This window comes from Symphalangus syndactylus, chromosome 12 (assembly GCF_028878055.3).
Source record: "Symphalangus syndactylus isolate Jambi chromosome 12, NHGRI_mSymSyn1-v2.1_pri, whole genome shotgun sequence".
NCBI lineage: Eukaryota > Metazoa > Chordata > Mammalia > Primates > Hylobatidae > Symphalangus > Symphalangus syndactylus.
In genome coordinates, this window is record NC_072441.2 from 133,704,274 (window position 1) to 133,720,601 (window position 16,328).

General features: G+C 54.4%; 1 protein-coding gene across 8 annotated transcripts; it reads right to left on the reverse strand.

Annotated features, from left to right (window-relative positions):
* Nucleotides 1–10,421: 10,421 nt before the first annotated feature.
* ARTN (artemin) lies at nucleotides 10,422–13,491 on the reverse strand. 8 transcript variants are annotated; one of them, XM_063627752.1, is made up of 4 exons: nucleotides 13,390–13,491; nucleotides 11,945–12,072; nucleotides 11,430–11,685; nucleotides 10,422–11,359 (listed from the first exon to the last, which is right to left on the reverse strand). In XM_063627752.1, the coding sequence occupies exons 2-4, from the start codon at nucleotides 12,002–12,004 to the stop codon at nucleotides 10,896–10,898; spliced, it is 780 nt and encodes a 259-aa protein (XP_063483822.1). In that variant the 5' UTR covers nucleotides 12,005–12,072; nucleotides 13,390–13,491; the 3' UTR covers nucleotides 10,422–10,895. The 8 variants fall into 8 exon arrangements, with proteins under 8 accessions (XP_063483822.1, XP_055111132.1, XP_055111131.1 ...); XM_055255157.2 differs by having other exon boundaries at nucleotides 11,430–11,568; nucleotides 11,945–12,006; nucleotides 13,390–13,487; XM_055255156.2 differs by having other exon boundaries at nucleotides 11,430–11,592; nucleotides 11,945–12,006; nucleotides 13,390–13,487.
* Nucleotides 13,492–16,328: the final 2,837 nt, after the last annotated feature.

Consider the following 16,328-nt stretch of genomic DNA (forward strand, 5'->3'; position numbering starts at 1 on the left):
ATTCCGGGTCAGACCGGCGCGGGGCGCTGCGGCCCAACTCTTTAGTAGGACGACGTGACTCGAGGGGCTGGAGGACGGAGGTGGGAGCCTGGGCTAGAGGGTGGAGGCTGGGGAGGTTGCCTGGTCACTCTGGCGCTCCGCTGCGGCGGCATCCTCCGGCCCAGCAAAGGTGCAGCCTGGGAAGAAGGCGTCAGCACCACCCAGAGAAGAGGAGAGGGCACTTGGCACGCCTCAGGAAGGAAAAAAGGAAGGCTCTCGGGACCACCCAATAAGCAACCGGGAAACCACATACCATGGACAGTGCTCGGGCACTTTCGTAAGGTTTTTGGAAATAACTTTATGTGTAACTAGAGTAAGAGTAGCTTACATTTAAGTGCTAGGAGCAGGACTTTGCATACCTTAGGTTCAATTTTCTTAATAGCTCTGAGGTGGGTATTCTTATTCATCATTTCAAATGAGATGAGGAAATCGAGCTTGGGGAAAGTTAGGCCTATCTTGCCCCTGGCACACAGACAGGGTGGCAGACCCTGCCATAGATCTGGTCTGCCACAGGCCCCGGTAGTTCCTGCCTCTCACCCCTCCAGTTGTATTTTATTGTTTATTAACTCCTGCCAGCTACCCTAGCAGGGAAGAGGAAAAAAATTAAAAGTGCAAAGAGCTCCTTAGTTTTGTTCAAATGGAGGAAGCTGGCATTGGCAGTAGCTGCTGAGGCCTGAGAAGGTCCATGAAGGCTTCCCTGAGAAGAGAAACTTGATCTGAGCTGGAAGAATAGAGAGCCTGGGAAGGAGAGGGGCCCATTTAGCTGGTAAGCAAAATCCAGTAGGACTCTAAGTCATTCAGCAAGTCTTCATCAATAAAGAACAGCAAGTGGGCCGGGCGCGGTGGCTCACACCTGTAATCCCAGCACTTTGGGAGGCCGAGGTGGGCGGATCACGAGGTCAGGAGATCGAGACCATGCTGGCTAACACGGTGAAACCCCGTCTCTACTAAAAATACAAAAAATTAGCCGGGTGTGGTGGCGGGCACCTGTAGTCCCAGCTACTTGGGAGGCTGAGGCAGGAGAATGGCTTGAACCCGGGAGGTGGAGCTTGCAGTGAGCTGAGATCACGCCACTGCACTCCAGCCTGGGCGACAGAGCGAGACTCTGTCTAAAAAAAAAAAAGAAAAGAAAGAATAGCAAGTAATTTATATTCATTTTAAGGGGATATATGTGGGGTGGGGAAGGGGAAGGGTATGAGTAACAGATGAGGTTGGAAAGACAAGTTGGTAGCAATAGATGCTTGTAGGAGTTTGGACATTATCCTAAGTGCAATATGAAACCATGATGGGGTTTCAAGTGAGCAATGATGATTACATTTGCATTTTAGAAAAATCTGCAATATGAAAGACAAATTGAAGGAAGAAAGAGAGGCAGGAGACATTTGGAAGGAGGAAATAGAAAGCCAAAATAAAGTAACTGATTCCAGGCCTGTGCCTAGGGTGTGAAATACCTTGGGCCTGGTGCTGGCTGGCGGTTTCACTGGTGGAGGTGGTGGTGGGCAGGGGAGATGGTGTTGGGAGTGGGGTTTAAATGCACAAATTCTGGACTTAGTCCTGAGTTCAAAACCTGTTTATGCCTCTTTCTAGCAATGAGACCTTAGCTTCTTCTGAAACTCATTTTAGTTAAGGGGGTTTTAGGGGTGGGGGGCTCAGCCCAGAGACCACAGCTTAGTCAGTATGTGTTTTCTTCCTGCCTCCCATCCAGGGCTCCTCACCCCTGCGGGTTCCAGGCATCTGGCAGAGAAAGAAGCCCAGTCTCCCAGCAATGACTCCTGAACATCCTGTGCAAACACTACTTAGGACAGATGGACCGAAGTAGGCCCTGGGGAGAGTTGGGGGCATTTCCGGAGGCCAGACCAAAGGTGATCTCCAGGAGATTTGGATGTTAGTGCAGGATAGCTTAGAGCCAAGTGGCGGATAAGTCTTTGGAGGCCAGAAGGGCTCTTCTCTAAGGAACAAGTGTAGACTTATGGGGGCAAGAACCTGTGGCAACCCTGGGAGAGGTCTGCAGATTCAGGAGGGAACATCCCAAAACTCAGCAGAGGGGGAGAGGGAGCTTTTGTTGGTCACCTGGAACCACTACCAGTCCATGTTCATGTCAAATTAAATGATCACTTTGAAGTTTTTCAGCCTACCAAAATCATGTGAATTTGGTCTGCAAAACCAGACGACTGCCTGCTTGTAGTTAAGAATTCTCAGGGGAAGGCCAGGCGCGGTGGCTAACGCCACCAGCACTTTGGGAGGCCAAGGCAGGTGGATCATGAGGTCAGGAGTTCAAGACCAGCCTGGCTAACATGGTGAAACCCCCGTCTCTACTAAAAATACAAAAGTTAGCCTGGTGTGGTGGCGGGCACCTGTAGTCCCGGCTACTTGGGAAGCTGAGGCAGGAGAATCTCTTGAACCTGGGAGGTGGAGGTTGCAGTGAGCTGAGATTGCGCCATTGCACTCCAGCCTGGGCAACAGAGCAAGACTCTGTCTCCAAAGGAAAAAAAAAAAAAGAATTCTCAGGGGGAGATGATTACCCTTTCTTTTACCAAGGTTAGGTCAGACAGGGGCAGGTTTCTTTCTAATTCACCTTCCCAGTGTAGGCATACACTGGCCTTTGAGGTCCTGGCCTTATGGAGAAGTTTCTAAATAGACTCCCCATGGGGAGGGGGCCGTGGGCTTTGTCTTTCTCATAAGCTCAGGGACCCCTTGAAAACCAATGATCAGGTTCACTGGGTTCAGCAACTGCCCTCAAGATGAAAGCCGATGACAGAGCTTTGCTTACCTTTGTAGCTTCTTGCTTTCATTTACTTTTTTGGCCTCAGTGTGCTTCTTATGTTTTTGCCAGCTTATGGATGCATTTAATTTTAAAGATAGATAGAGTCTAGTATTTAAAGTTGTTTTCAGCAGGAAATTTAGCCCAAGTCCTTAGGCCACCATGTTGCGAGAAAACCTAACGGGCAGTTTTTGGTTCTGATGCAGCTTGATTTTTGTGCTGCATCTGGCCCTGTTGACCAGTCCCTCAGCTCTTCTGTTTGGTTTTGTTTTTCCCGACACTCTGACCACTCCTTTTTGGTTTCCTTCACTGGCCCATCCCTGTTCCTCCACCTGTTCCTTAAATGTTGGTTCTCCTTAGTCTCCGCTTCTTGTCTTATGCCTCATTATCTCACCACTACCCTGGCTTCAAGCTGTGACTCCTTGGATTTCTCCAGCCCAGACTGTCCTGGGTTTCAAACCTGCATATTCAGCTGTCTCCTGGCCCTCTGAAGTTGCCACAGGCATCTGAAGTTGAACATGTACAAAACTGAACTCACGGCCGGGCGCGGTGGCTCACGCTTGTAATCCCAGCACTTTGGGAGGCCGAGGCGGGCGGATCACGAGGTCAGGAGATCGAGACCACGGTGAAACCCCGTCTCTACTAAAAATACAAAAAATTAGCCGGGCGCGGTGGCGGGCGCCTGTAGTCCCAGCTACTCGGAGAGGCTGAGGCAGGAGAATGGCGTGAACCCGGGAGGCGGAGCTTGCAGTGAGCCGAGATCGCGCCACTGCACTCTAGCCTGGGCGACAGAGCGAGACTCCGTCTCAAAAAAAAAAAAAAAAACAAAAAACAAAAAAAAAAAAAAAAAAAAACTGAACTCACATTTTCCCCACATCTTACCCCTATCACATGCTAAAATACTACATCCCCTGTGTTCTGTACCAGTCCCCCAAGCTAGACACCTGGAAACCATCTCTCATCCAGCCCTCACCTCTCTTATTGTCCCTCACATCTCTTCTGTCCTTGCACATTTGCTTCTGCCCTAACTCAAGGTACCTGTGCTTGTTGCCTGCACGGCTGTAACTATGGCAGCTCTAGCTGGCTCCCACCTTGCCTCTTCCATCCGTACTAGACACAGTAGCAAGTGATCCATCTGAAACACATCTCTAACCACGCCCACTTAAAACCCTTCAGTGGCTCCTTTCGGAGCAAAGGCCAAGCTCCTTGGTATAACATTCAAAGCCCTTTGTGACCTCGCCAGTCTTTTCGAGGACCCTCCCGAAGTCCACCTGAAGTTGCTGGCAATCCTGGGAGTGCACCAGGCTGTTTCACACTTCCCTGTCTTTGTTCATGCTACTTCCTCTGTTGAGAAGGCTCTGTGTCATTCTGGATGCCATCAGGAGAGAGACACCACACAGTCGGCAGGCAGGGAAAGTTTTTGTTTTTTTTTTTTTTTTTTTTGAGACGGAGTCTCGCTGTGTCGCCCCGGCTGGAGTGCAGTGGCGCAATCTCGGCTCACTGCAAGCTCCGCCTCCCGGGTTCACGCCATTCTCCTGCCTCAGCCTCTCCGAGTAGCTGGGACTACAGGCGCCCGCCACTACGCCCGGCTAATTTTTTTGTATTTTTAGTAGAGACGGGGTTTCACCGTGGTCTCGATCTCCTGACCTCGTGATCCGCCCGCCTCGGCCTCCCAAAGTGCTGAGATTACAAGCGTGAGCCACTGTGCCCGGCCTAGGGAAAGTTTAATATAAGCATTTTGAACTGTAACAGGGAATTGAAGCCATGATGAACCGGCTAGTAAGAAGTAAAAAATAAATAAATAAATAAAAATCTAAAGAATATAGGACTAGCAGAGTCTTCAGGCTGAGACGGAGAGCCCAAGGAAGAGGTCCTCACCTCTCCACTCTATTCCTGTCCAGGGCTGAGAACCACACCGTGCAGGACAGGACATGGCCACAATGAACAGTGTAAATTTAGAAGTGAGAAGAAATAAAGGCAATCAGCAATAACCAGTTCGGGTTCCATGCCTCTCATCCACCCTGTAATCCACCCTGTGCAAACAAACTCATTTTTCAAGACTCAGTTCAAATATCACCTTTTCCACAAAGACTTCTCCTCTTCTGCGTCTATCCAGGAAAAAACTGATTCCTCAGCCGGGCGCGGTGGCTCACGCTTGTAATCCCAGCACTTTGGGAGGCCGAGGCGGGCGGATCACAAGGTCAGGAGATCGAGACCACGGTGAAACCCCGTCTCTACTAAAAATACAAAAAAATTAGCCGGGCGTGGTGGCGGGCGCCTGTAGTCCCAGCTACTCGGAGAGGCTGAGACAGGAGAATGGCGTGAACCCGGGAGGCGGAGCTTGCAGTGAGCCGAGACTGCGCCACTGCACTCCAGCCTGGGTGACAGAGCGAGACTCCGTCTCCAAAAAAAAAAAAAAAAAAAAAAAACTGATTCCTCTTCCTTTGTGATTGTAGAATCTGCCCCCTCCTTGACACACATACCTACAACCTCAGTCATACTTCTACTGGGGTACTTGTTTACCCCCACCTAGGGTTGCCAGAAAAAAATCAGGACACTTATTTATTTTTTTTTTTTGAGATGGAGTCTCGCTCTGTCGCCCAGGCTAGAGTGCAGTGGCACGGCTCACTGCAACCTCTGCCTCCCAGGTTCAAGCAATTCTTCTGCCTCCAGAGTAACTGGGACTACAGGTGTGTGCCACCATCCCTGGCTAATTTTGTATTTTTAGTGGAGACGGGGTTTCACCATATTGGCCAGGCTGGTCTCGAACTCCTGACCTCGTGATCTGCCCACCTCAGCCTCCCAAAGTGCTGTGATTACAGGCGTGAGCCACTGCACCTGGCCATCTATTTAATTTTGAGTATCAGATAAACAACAAATTTTTTTTTTTTTTTGAGACGGAGTCTCACTGTTGCCTAAGTTGGAGTGCAGTGGCACGATCTCAGCTCACTGCAAGCTCCGCCTCCCGGGTTCACGCCATTCTCCTGAGTAGCTGGGACTACAGGCGCCCACCACCACGCCCAGCTAATTTTTTGTATTTTTAGTAGAGACAGGGTTTCACCATGTTAGCCAGGATGGTCTCGATCTCCTGACCTCGTGATCCGCCCACCTCGGCCTCCTAGAGTGCTGGGATTACAGGCGTGAGCCACGGCGCCTGGCCTTTTTTTTTTTTTTTTGAGACAGAGTCTCGCTCTGTGGGCCAGCCTGGAGTGCAGTGGCGCCATCTCGGCTCACTGCAAGCTCCGCCTCCCGGGTTCACGCCATTCTCCTGCCTCAGCCGCCCGCGTAGCTGGGACTACAGGCACCCACCACCATGCCCGGCTAATTTTTTTTGTATTTTTAGTAGAGACGGGGTCCCACCGTGTTAGCCAGGATGGTCTTGATCTCCTGACCTCGTGATCCGCCCACCTCAGCCTCCCAAAGTGCTGGGATTACAGGCGTGAGCCACCGTGCCCGGCCTTTTTTTTTTTTTTTTTTTTTTTTTTTTTTTTGAGATGGAGTCTTACTCTGTCACCCAGGTTGGAGTGCAGTGGTGCGATTTTGGCTCTGCAACTTCCACTGCCTCGGGCTCAAGCAATCCTTCCACCTCAGCCTTCCAAGTCGCTGGACCACAGATGCACGTCACCACACCTGGCTAAGTTTTTGTATTTTTGGTAGAGACAGGGTTTCACTATGTTGCCCAGGCTGGTCTTGAATTCCTGAGCTCTAGCAATCCACCCGTTTCAGCCTCCCAAAGTGCTGGGATTACAGGGGTGAGCCACCATGCCCAGCCAAATTTTTTGTATAAGTATGTCTCAATTGTTGCATTGGACATACTGAAAACAAGTATTTAGGCCAGGCATGTTGACTCGCACCTGTAATCTGAGCACTTTGGGAGGCCAAGGTGGGAGGATCTCTTGAACTCAGGAGTTCAAGACCAGCCTGGGTAACATAGCAAGAGCCCATCCCTACAAAAAAAAAAATTAAAAGATTAGCCAGTCGTGGTAGAATGCACCTGTAGTCTTAGCTAGTTAGGAGGCTAAGGTGGGAGGATCGCTTGAGCCCAGGAGGTGGAGGTTGCAGTGAACCGAGATCATACCACTGCACTCCAGCCCAAGGGACACAGCAAGACCCTATCTAAAAAAAAAAAGTGTATTTATTGTTTACCTGAAATTCATTTTTTTTTTTTTTGAGACGGAGTCTTACTTTGTCGCCAGGCTAGAGTGCAGTGGCACAGTCTTGGCTCACTGCAACCTCTGCCTCCCGGGTTCAAGCGATTCTCCTGCCTCAGCCTCCCAAGTAGCTGAGACTACAGGTGCGTGCCACCACGCCCGGCTAATTTTTATATTTTTAGTAGAGACCGGGTTTTACCATGTTGGCCAGGGTGGTCTCGCTCTCTTGACCTCGTGATCCGCCCACCTCGGCCTCCCAAAGTGCTGGGATTACAGGCATGAGTCACCACGCCAGGCCTGAAATCCAAATTTAACCGGATGTCTTTTACTTTTATTTGCTACCCTACCCCTACTTCCATCTCCAACTATAGTTTCCTTGATGGCAAAACATGTTTCTCACTGGTCTCTGAATCCCTGAAACTAGCCCAGTGCATGACAGTTCATGCTCAGTTAATATGAAGAGAAGGTAACTTATCTGGCTGCAGGGCTGAGAATGGTTGGAGGGAGTTGTGACTGGAGACACAGTGAGACCAGGTAGGAGGATGAGCAATAAACCATCCAAAAAATTATGAAGGCTTCAGTAGCATAGCACTGAGGATAGGGAAAGGGGATGCATTTGCAGGATCTAAGGATTTGGTGACCAATGCTTAAGGGACATGACAGAGCTTAAGGAGCCTAGGAGATTGCCCAAGTTTCTGGCTGTGTCACTGGATGAGCTTGGTGCACTCACTGAGGAGGGAACACTGGGGAGGGTCTGGAAGCTGAACAGCAGGGAAGCTCATTGATGTGAGGAGCAGAGCAGGCTGGAGAAGGGTGGACAGCAGATCTGATGGAGCAAACGGAAGACATCCAGTACGGATATGTTAAGCTTGAGGTCTCCCAGGATATACAGATAGAGGGATTGGAATTACAGAATGTTCTAGGCTGGAGATGAAATGTGAGCATGGTTAGCATGGAGGTGGTAACTGAAACCACGGGAGTAGACAGTGCTGCTCAGGGAGAGAGTAGAATGGGAAGAGGAGAGAGAGTAGGTATCAGAGCTCTGAGGAACATGAGAGGCAGAGAGAGGAAGAGGAACTCAGAAGTCGTCTGAGAACAAGCCTCTGGAGGAGTGGAAGGAGAACCCGGAGAGTATTGGACAAAGAGAGTCACGGGAAGACAGGTTTTCAAGGAGGACTGATACTATCGAATGCTTCTGAGAGTTCAGAGGACTAAATGGCCTTTGGCTTTAGTATTGATCAGAGTCACCTGTGGCCCCAGGAGCTACAATGTGCCACCTGGTGACAGGTTATAGCTACTATGTGGTAAACAGAGATACAGCTCTGCAGCCTGTTTCCTTTGGGGAAAACAACCTTTTCTTTCTTGCTTGCTTCTTGCTTTCTCTCTCTCTTTCTCCTTCCTTCCTTCCTTCCCTCCCTCTCTCTCTCCCTCCCTCCCTGCTTCCCTCCCTCCCCTCCTTCTCTCCTTCACTCTCTTTCTTCCTTTTGATTTGGGTTGTCCTGAGTTGCAAACTGAGGCTAATTCATATGGGAATGTGTTCTTGGAGCTGTTGCTGTCTTGTTCCGGACTCTGAGATGTTGAGCACAAGCTGTCTGGGGTCCAGAATGCAGCCTCCAGCTGGGGTGGGCCCTATTCCCTCAAAAGCTGGCAGCCTGGGGAATGTCGACAGCCAGCACCTTTGGCTTGGGCTGTGGCCCTGTCACTGTGAGCATTGTCAGAGATGGCTTCAGTCGGTCTCCTTTACTGGCTCTGGAGCAGCCATGTCTACTGAGTAGCGGGTTTGGGGACTAGGCTAGGCTTTAAAGTCTCGCCAGCAGGGGGCTGCCTGGCCCCAATAACCCTGGAATTGACAGAATGTCCTTCTCTGCCTGCAGCCAGCCCTCTAAACTGTATGGCCCCGGGGACAATACACCTTTGCAGGAGGGAAGGTGGAACTAAGGATCCTGAATCCGTTTGGAGGCAGAGAGGGGCCAACAGGGTGTTTGAAGGGAGCAAAGGCATTGAAATTTTTGGAGCATCTAGAACTGGGGCAGTGAATGCAGAAGAGTGGAAGCACACACACGTTTCTCCTCCTTGATCCAGAATGGGCACAGCCTTCAGAGAGCTCTTGCCAGCTCCTCACTCTAGCCTGGGTGAAGGGGGTGTCTGTGCCAAAGCAGGAAGGCACACAGGTGGATTGGAAGGAATTTCTCTCAGCAGCGTCAAATGCTTGAGGGATCTCGCCCTCGACCCTCTCCATCTCTCGTGGTGCTCCCATTCACCCCCGGCTGCAGCTCCTGCCTCTGTGCTGACAGCTGTCACATCAGTCCAGCCCAGACCTCCCTCGGCAGCTCCAGACCAGCAGATCCCACTGCCTCCTGACAACCCCTCTGGATGTCCCACAGTTCCTCAGACTTAGCATCCTTTCCAAATCCATGCCCCCATCTCATTTCCAAAAAAGAAAAATCACAGAGGCAATACAAACGCATAGGACGTGGGAAACAAGGTTTCAAAGGATATCCAGAAAAGCTCAGGGATAGCCCTGGCCTTTTGGAGGTGACTTGGGGGGTGGTGTGAGAGGCCAGGGTCAGCACTAACTTCTCCTTTCTTCCCCACGAAGGTGTGGACTTTGTAGCTTCTTGTCCTTTTTGTTCCATTTGCCAAATTGGATTTAAATACTTATTACTGTAATTGCTTTTACTTATTGTCTGTCTCTCCTGGTTGAAGCTTCTCGAGGGCAGGGATCATGTCTGTTTCACTTCTGTATCCTTGGCATCTATCATATAATCAGTATCTGACATAAAATAGGTGCTTAATAAATATTTGTTTGAATTAATGAATATCCTTGTTTATCACCCAGGATGCAGATCCTGCTGGGGCCCTTATCTTTTCCTGCCTCCTTATCCCCATGGAGCTCTGTGCTTCGCTTACTGGAGCCAGCACCCCACTGCACCCTCTCCCAACCCTCAGTTTTTTTCAGATGCCCTCATGCCCTGGGCTGCTTCATGGAATGTGGATAGTGAGTTAACCATGCTGGCCTGTCTGCAAGCAGAGGCATGTGTATATCTGACAAGACACCTTCAAGACAATTCCCTGGATGGTAAGAGACTGATCAATGACAGTGGGGTGGGGCAATGGGTGCTTCTCTGTATCTTTACCCACCAAGCGGGGGCCTCAAAGATGCCAGAGGTCACACAGACAGGGCTTTCTCCACAGAAGGCTCTGTAGTCTCTTTCCCCAGAGGTAAGCCCAGGTCCAAGTGAGCAGCCTGCCAGGACTAGTGACTGCACCCTTGCTGCCCGCCCTGCCCCTGTCTGTGTTCCATGCCTCCCATCCCGGAGCTGCTGGGTGGGGGCCAGAGATCCAGGCCAGGTCTGTGATTGCTGAGTCAGCCTGAGGTGTGTGAGTGCGATCAGCAAGGCATGATCTCCATCCAGCCTCTTCTCCCCAACCCCCTACTGCCCAGGAAAGGATCTGACAAGCCACAGAAGTAAATAAATAACTTAGAAATAATAAATAGGGGCCAGCTCCCACGAGTGAGTACAGGCCAGTTCCAGCACAGGCACTTTCAGCCAAGCAACTGCAATATGTGTCTTTCAAATGCTGTCCCTACAGGGCCTGGGCAGGGGCTGATGCCTCAGCCACTATAGAGTTCATCAGAGGAGGGGTCCCAGGTTCGAGGCCTGGCCAGTGCCAGAGTCTGTGAGAAGTGGGTCCGAAGGGCGCCATAGCTGAGGTCTCTGATGTATTTTAGGCTGGGATCCGCAGGGTGAGGGCTCTGGGACTGCCAGTCAGTTGTCCCTTCACCTCTCCGGGGATGATGTCCATCACTCACCGGCAGGGGCCTCTCAGCTCTGAGGCCTCCGTGCCTGCTGAGGCCGCTGGCTAGTGGGACTCTGCGGGAGGGTCCCAGGCAGGAAGAGCCACCGGTAAGGGTCCAGTCTGCAAAGCCCTGGAGCGAGCCCTCAGCCCAGGCAGCCGCAGGCGGTGGCCGAGAGGCGGTCCACGGTTCTCCAGGTGCTGTTGACGTCCATGAAGGAGACTGCTTCGTAGCGCGTGGGTCGGCAGCAGGGCTGGCTGACGGGCCGGGAGCCCGGGGGCGGTCGCAGGGCCCCGGCGCCCAGTAGGCTGGCCAGGCTGAGGTCGTGTGGAGAGCGCGCGCGGCGGCAGGAGCCGCTGCAGAAGCGGAAACGCACCAGCTCGTCCGAGCGGTGGCCCAGGCCGAGCGCGCGCACCGGCACCAGCTGTGAGCGCAGGCGGCAGCCCCGCGCCCCTGCTGCCCGAACGTGGCTGCCCGGGCCCCCAGCCCGCGCCGCGCGGCTCCCGCGGGGAGGAGCAGATGGGGGCGCGGGCGGCGGGGGCGCAGGCCGAGAAGGCTGCGGCGGCGGCCGCCGGGCTCTTCCACTGCACCAGCGGGCCGTGCGTCCTCCTGGAATGAGACCCAGTCACGCGCGGTGTCCCGGGCCAGCCCCGCCCCGCCCCCTCGCCCTCTCACCTACCCGGCAGGTGGCCGGCGGGGGACGCCAGGACAGGCGCGGGGCCTTCGCGGGGGCCAGGGCTGCGGGGCGCGGGGCCCAGGGAGGCCTCTGCGACGCTGCTCAGCAGAGCCAGAGCGGCCAGGGTGGGCCACAGGGCAGGCTGCGCGGAGAGACCAAGTGGAGCCTCAGGGAGAAAGAGGGCGCCCAGGTGGGCTTGGGGAGGAAGGACCTCGAGGAGGGGTTGTCCTCGGGCTGAGATCAGGCCGGGCATGGGCTCCTGGCTGTGTGGAGGGGAAACTCAGAAAGGGCCTAGGTTCCAGTATAATGGGTTTGCTGCCTCTGGGAGCCCAGGGGAGGAATCACCTGAGTGCACCGACCATTCAGAGTAGTCCCGCTCCTCCTCCCATTCACCTGGTCCCTCCCTGACCATTTCCCCTCCCACACCTAACCGCTGCCCAAGCCAAGCCCTGCTCTCCCTCGCCAGTCAAGCTGCCTTTCCTCAGTACCAGGTAGGAGTCACTGGGAGAACCACTCACCTGCCGCCTAGGCCAGGGGCAGTGGGACAGCGCGGAGAGGCCTCCAAGTCCAAGTTCCATCTCTATCAACACCAGGAGCGCCCATCAGCCTTTGTTGAGCTGTTTCCCCACCCTCCTCTTGAGGGTAGCTTGTAAATTAAGAGATGAGTTATCTTTTGGGGGGCCGTCCTGCCACCCCAGTTTCTCCAGGTGAGGAAGAAGGGGCCTGCACAGCTGTACTCAACCCAGCAGAAGTAGCTGCACTGGGAACCTTACTATGTGTTAGGTGCTTTGCAGCTATTCTTTCACAACTCCATGAGGTAAATGGTTTAATCCCCTTTTTCCAGATGAGCAAACAAGGCTCAGAGGTTGTCTAAGGTTACAAGGTCACACAGCCAGAGGGGAGAGAGGGGTCCTTTTTTCCCAGAACTTTCCTGCTCTGTGCTGTAGGGCTGGAGATGCCAGAAGTGGCTGGAGGGAGTTATAGCTGGACACACTTGGTCCTACAGAGGCCTTCACCCCAGGCTGCCGGAGAGGAAGGTGAGGGCTGGAGAAGAATTAGGGTGCTAGTTGGTCACTCTAAGAGTTATCTCATGATAGTGAGCCCCAAGCCTCAGCCTGTGCTGCCCACCCAGAGCTGCTTCACCTTGCCCCTCTGTGAACTGTGTTCTGGACCCAGAGCCACCTGAGTGCTCTCCTCTGACCACAGGTGTCCCTCGATGACCACAGAGTCGGGGGATGGTGGGAGCTAATGGGCCCTTTGAAAACATGGGGCCTGGGCCATGGCTTCCTGTGGCCACAAGGGGGCAGAGTCTGCCAAGCCTGCAGATTCCAAGCAGGGTGGGCTTTTCTATCCCCTCAGCTACGCTCAGGCCTGAGCCACTCCCAGGAGGGCCAGCTAGGCTTCCATACCAGCCTGGTCTCTCAGAGCTGAGCCACCCTGGGAGCTGGTCTAGGTCTGTCCCCCTCCCAGCCTCCTATGGATCTGGCAGCATAGTCATGCTCCTAGAAGTTTCCCCCTTGAGCCATCGTTCCTGATCCCAGCCAGCCTTCCTAAGCTCCCACTGCTGGCACTCCCAAACACCATTATGGGGTCCCAGAGCCTTCATAAGTCCTCATTAGCCAGCCTCCTCTTGGGTCCCAGCTGCCACCCTCATCCCCATCCTTTAGCACACAGAATGCCTGCACACCTGTGGAACAGACCCCCAGGTCTTCCTGGGGTTGTCTTCCAGGTCCTGGTATGCGCCTCTTGGCTAAGTGGAATCAGGGCCTCCGAGCCAGGCCGGTGACTGTTCTCCGTGATGGAGGGAAAGGCAGGCAGGGCAGCCTTAGGAGCCCTCTGCGCTAGGGGGAGCCCGGGAGCAGGTCTCTTGAGGGCAGCTCAGGCCCTGCCTCCTACCTCCTTGTGGTCTAGGGCCATTTGGTTCTCTAGCCCTTGCCTCCCCATCCACCAGCCCGCTACTCACCACGGGGTCCTGCACCGTGTTCTTCTAGGCACCTTTCCGGGGACCAGTGCTGGGCTTTCCCCCGAAGCTCAAACGGCGCATGCCCAGGACTGTGCACCTGGCAGTGCCTCTTTTAGCCAAAAGTGTGGCCTTGGCAGCCAGTCTGTACCCTGTAGCGGCAGCGGGAGCCTCACATTACAGTGGGCCGGCAAGGCCAGCACAGTCCAACAAGCGACAAGAGGGACTGAGGGGCTGGGAGGGGCGGAGAACTGTGCCGAGGGCCCGAGAGAGGGAGGATGCAAGAAAGGAGACGAGGGGGGTGGTCCTGTCCACTCCCCTAGCCCAGGAGCGTCCATCCAGGGCTGGGACCAGAAACAGGCAAGTGGGCTGGCTTACCTCGGGTGTGAGGCTCCAGGCCCGGGTGGCAGCGAGGGCTGGGGCCCGAGGGACCTGCTGCTGGCGGAGCCCGCGGGCCTTGTCTGGGGGCCGGGCCCAACTCCATCCCTCAGCAGCCTCCTGCCCGCCGCCGCAGCCGTCCGGTGTCAAATTCCAGCCCCAGCGTCACCAGATCCCGGGGTGGGGCTGGGAGCGCCCCTGCCCCGCCCCACCTTTCGGGGCTCACCTGGCTGCTCCACCCGTCGGATCCAGTCCCCCCTAGCTTGGCTAGGTCCCCCGAGGTTGGGAGGGAGGTAGATGCTGGGAGGGGCCCCTCGGATATGGAGAGTAGAGAACTCGAGCGGTGGAGAGGCACGGAAACTGGGAGTTGAGTTTGTAGACACGCAAAGTAGAGAGCTGGGAGGCCGGGCCGAGGGCGGGAGAAAGTGAGTGAGGGCAGGGAGCGAGGGGTAAGCCGGTCCCTGCGTGGGGCGGCTGACTGCTGGTACGTGCAGATTTGGGGGTCCTGGCTGTCTGCCCTGCAGCAACTGCTCTCTGCTCCACCCCGTTCTTCTCTCAGCGGCCAGTTCACCTGCCTTGTTGGGTTGCTTAGCCTCTGCGCAGCTTTCAGGGTCTGACTGTGCTCTAGTCTCCCCACAGCTCACCTCCTGTGCTGCTTAGGGCTTGGAGTACGGACACACTTGCAAACACGGGGGTCACTGGGGCACAGCAAGGGCAGTGTTGGTAGAAGTGGGTACTGAGGGCTGAAGGCAGGGGTCACAGAGGAGGAACATCTGAGCTGAGGCTTGAAGTAGGTAGCTGGAGGGCAGCATTTCAGATGCCTAATTATGGCAATTTGGCAGGTGGGGTGAGGGCTGGGTGAGTAACATGGATGGAAAGATCCTGACACTGGGGACTACGGGAGGGTTTTGAGCAGAATGGTGTGATCAGACAGGCATTTTTGGTGGATGACTCTGGCTGTAGTAAAGAGGATGGGGTTGGAGAGAAAGGTGGAGGCTGCTGCGGAAAGAGGATGAGGTCTGATGCAGGGCGTGAGGGGAGCATGGGGCTGCCAGGCCCCAATCTGGAACACGCACTTTTGAAAATTCATTGGTGCCTGACTGGATAGGGTGAGGAGGTAGGTAGGCCCTGCAAAAGTGTGCCTTTGGGGGTGGCCTGGGGGAGGGGCACATCCCGGCTCCTGGGAGGAAAGGCAGGGGCTCATAAGTTCAGTGTTGGACATGTTGAGTTGGAAGGGCCTGTGGATTATCCAAGTGGAAAGCAGGTGAATTTGTAGCCTGGAGGGAAGCAGAGAGAGCTGCGCTGGCAAAGGCAATTAGAGAATTGTCAACCAACTGGCAATTGGAAGCTGTGGTCAGGGATGAGAGTACTGGGGATGTGTGTGGACCAGCTGTACCCTGGCTATGCCTCAGAACCACTGGGGACCTTTAAAAACTACCCACATCCGGGCCTCAACCCAGACCCGAATCAGACTTTCAGGGTGGACATGTGCAGTTTTCAAGTTGCACAGGTGATTGTGATGCATGACCAGGGCTCAGAACCATAGCTGGTGTGAAAGTAGTTTTCCACGGTGGTGAGGACTAGAAGTCAGACCACAGAGAACTGCTGCTGGAGGTGGTGGGGCTGCTGCAGGCGTGCCAGGAGCCCCCTGGGATAGGAGGCCAAGCAGGGAGCAGTCTGCTCTGTCACCTCCCACAACCGGCTGCTCAGTTGGGGCACCTGCCTTGGGGCTTTTTCAGCCAGGGTTACCACCTATGGGCATTCAGCCTGCGCCCTGTACAACTCCACAGGGCACCATCCAGGCAGGAACATGTGCATGGTAGTGGCCTTATTTCCGGTAGAAATGGAGGGGGTTTTGGGGTTGACCTGTCCCTCAGTCAGGGCCTCCCTTACCCCCCAGCCCAGGAGGCTTCTGCTTAAGGCCAGCCACAGTGGAAAGGAGCATGTAGGGGGCTGCTGGTCCCTGGGATGGCCAGGACTCCAGCCTTAGGGCTCACCAGTGGGAGGGTAGCCCAGGGCTGCCTGGACTCTTGGATTGGGGTGGGCAGGAGAGAGGTGCAGGGGCTGGCCACCCCACTTACTGCCTGCCACAGTGGCAGTGTGTGACAGGAAGCTCACTTCATGGCCTCAAGTGCAGGAGACAGTCTGGTCTGTCCATTCTCAGGCCTGCCTGGGGATGCTGGGGAAGAGAGGGATCAGACTCTAGGACTCTTAAGAAGGCAAGGTGACATCTTTTCTAAAGTATGACAGAGGATGCCTAGAGCAGGGCTGAAGGGAGAGGGTGTGCCTCTGTGCTAATGATGGGGGGTGGGGCATGTCCTTCCCAAAGGGACGGGAGTGTGGGTAGTAGGGTAGGTCTGTGGCCTCTGCTTGCTGCAGGGGCTCAGCAGCATATCTTTCCTGTGCTTGCAGGAATATCTGTCCTTCCAGAGGTGGGGCTGTGGCACCCCAAGGCAATGTCCTAGGGCTCCAGTCCTGTGCCTCTGTCTCCTCTAAGAGCGTGCCCTGAAACCTCTGGTCTCAAAGCAAAGAGGATACAGGAGATGCTCCAGAGGCCTCTGGAT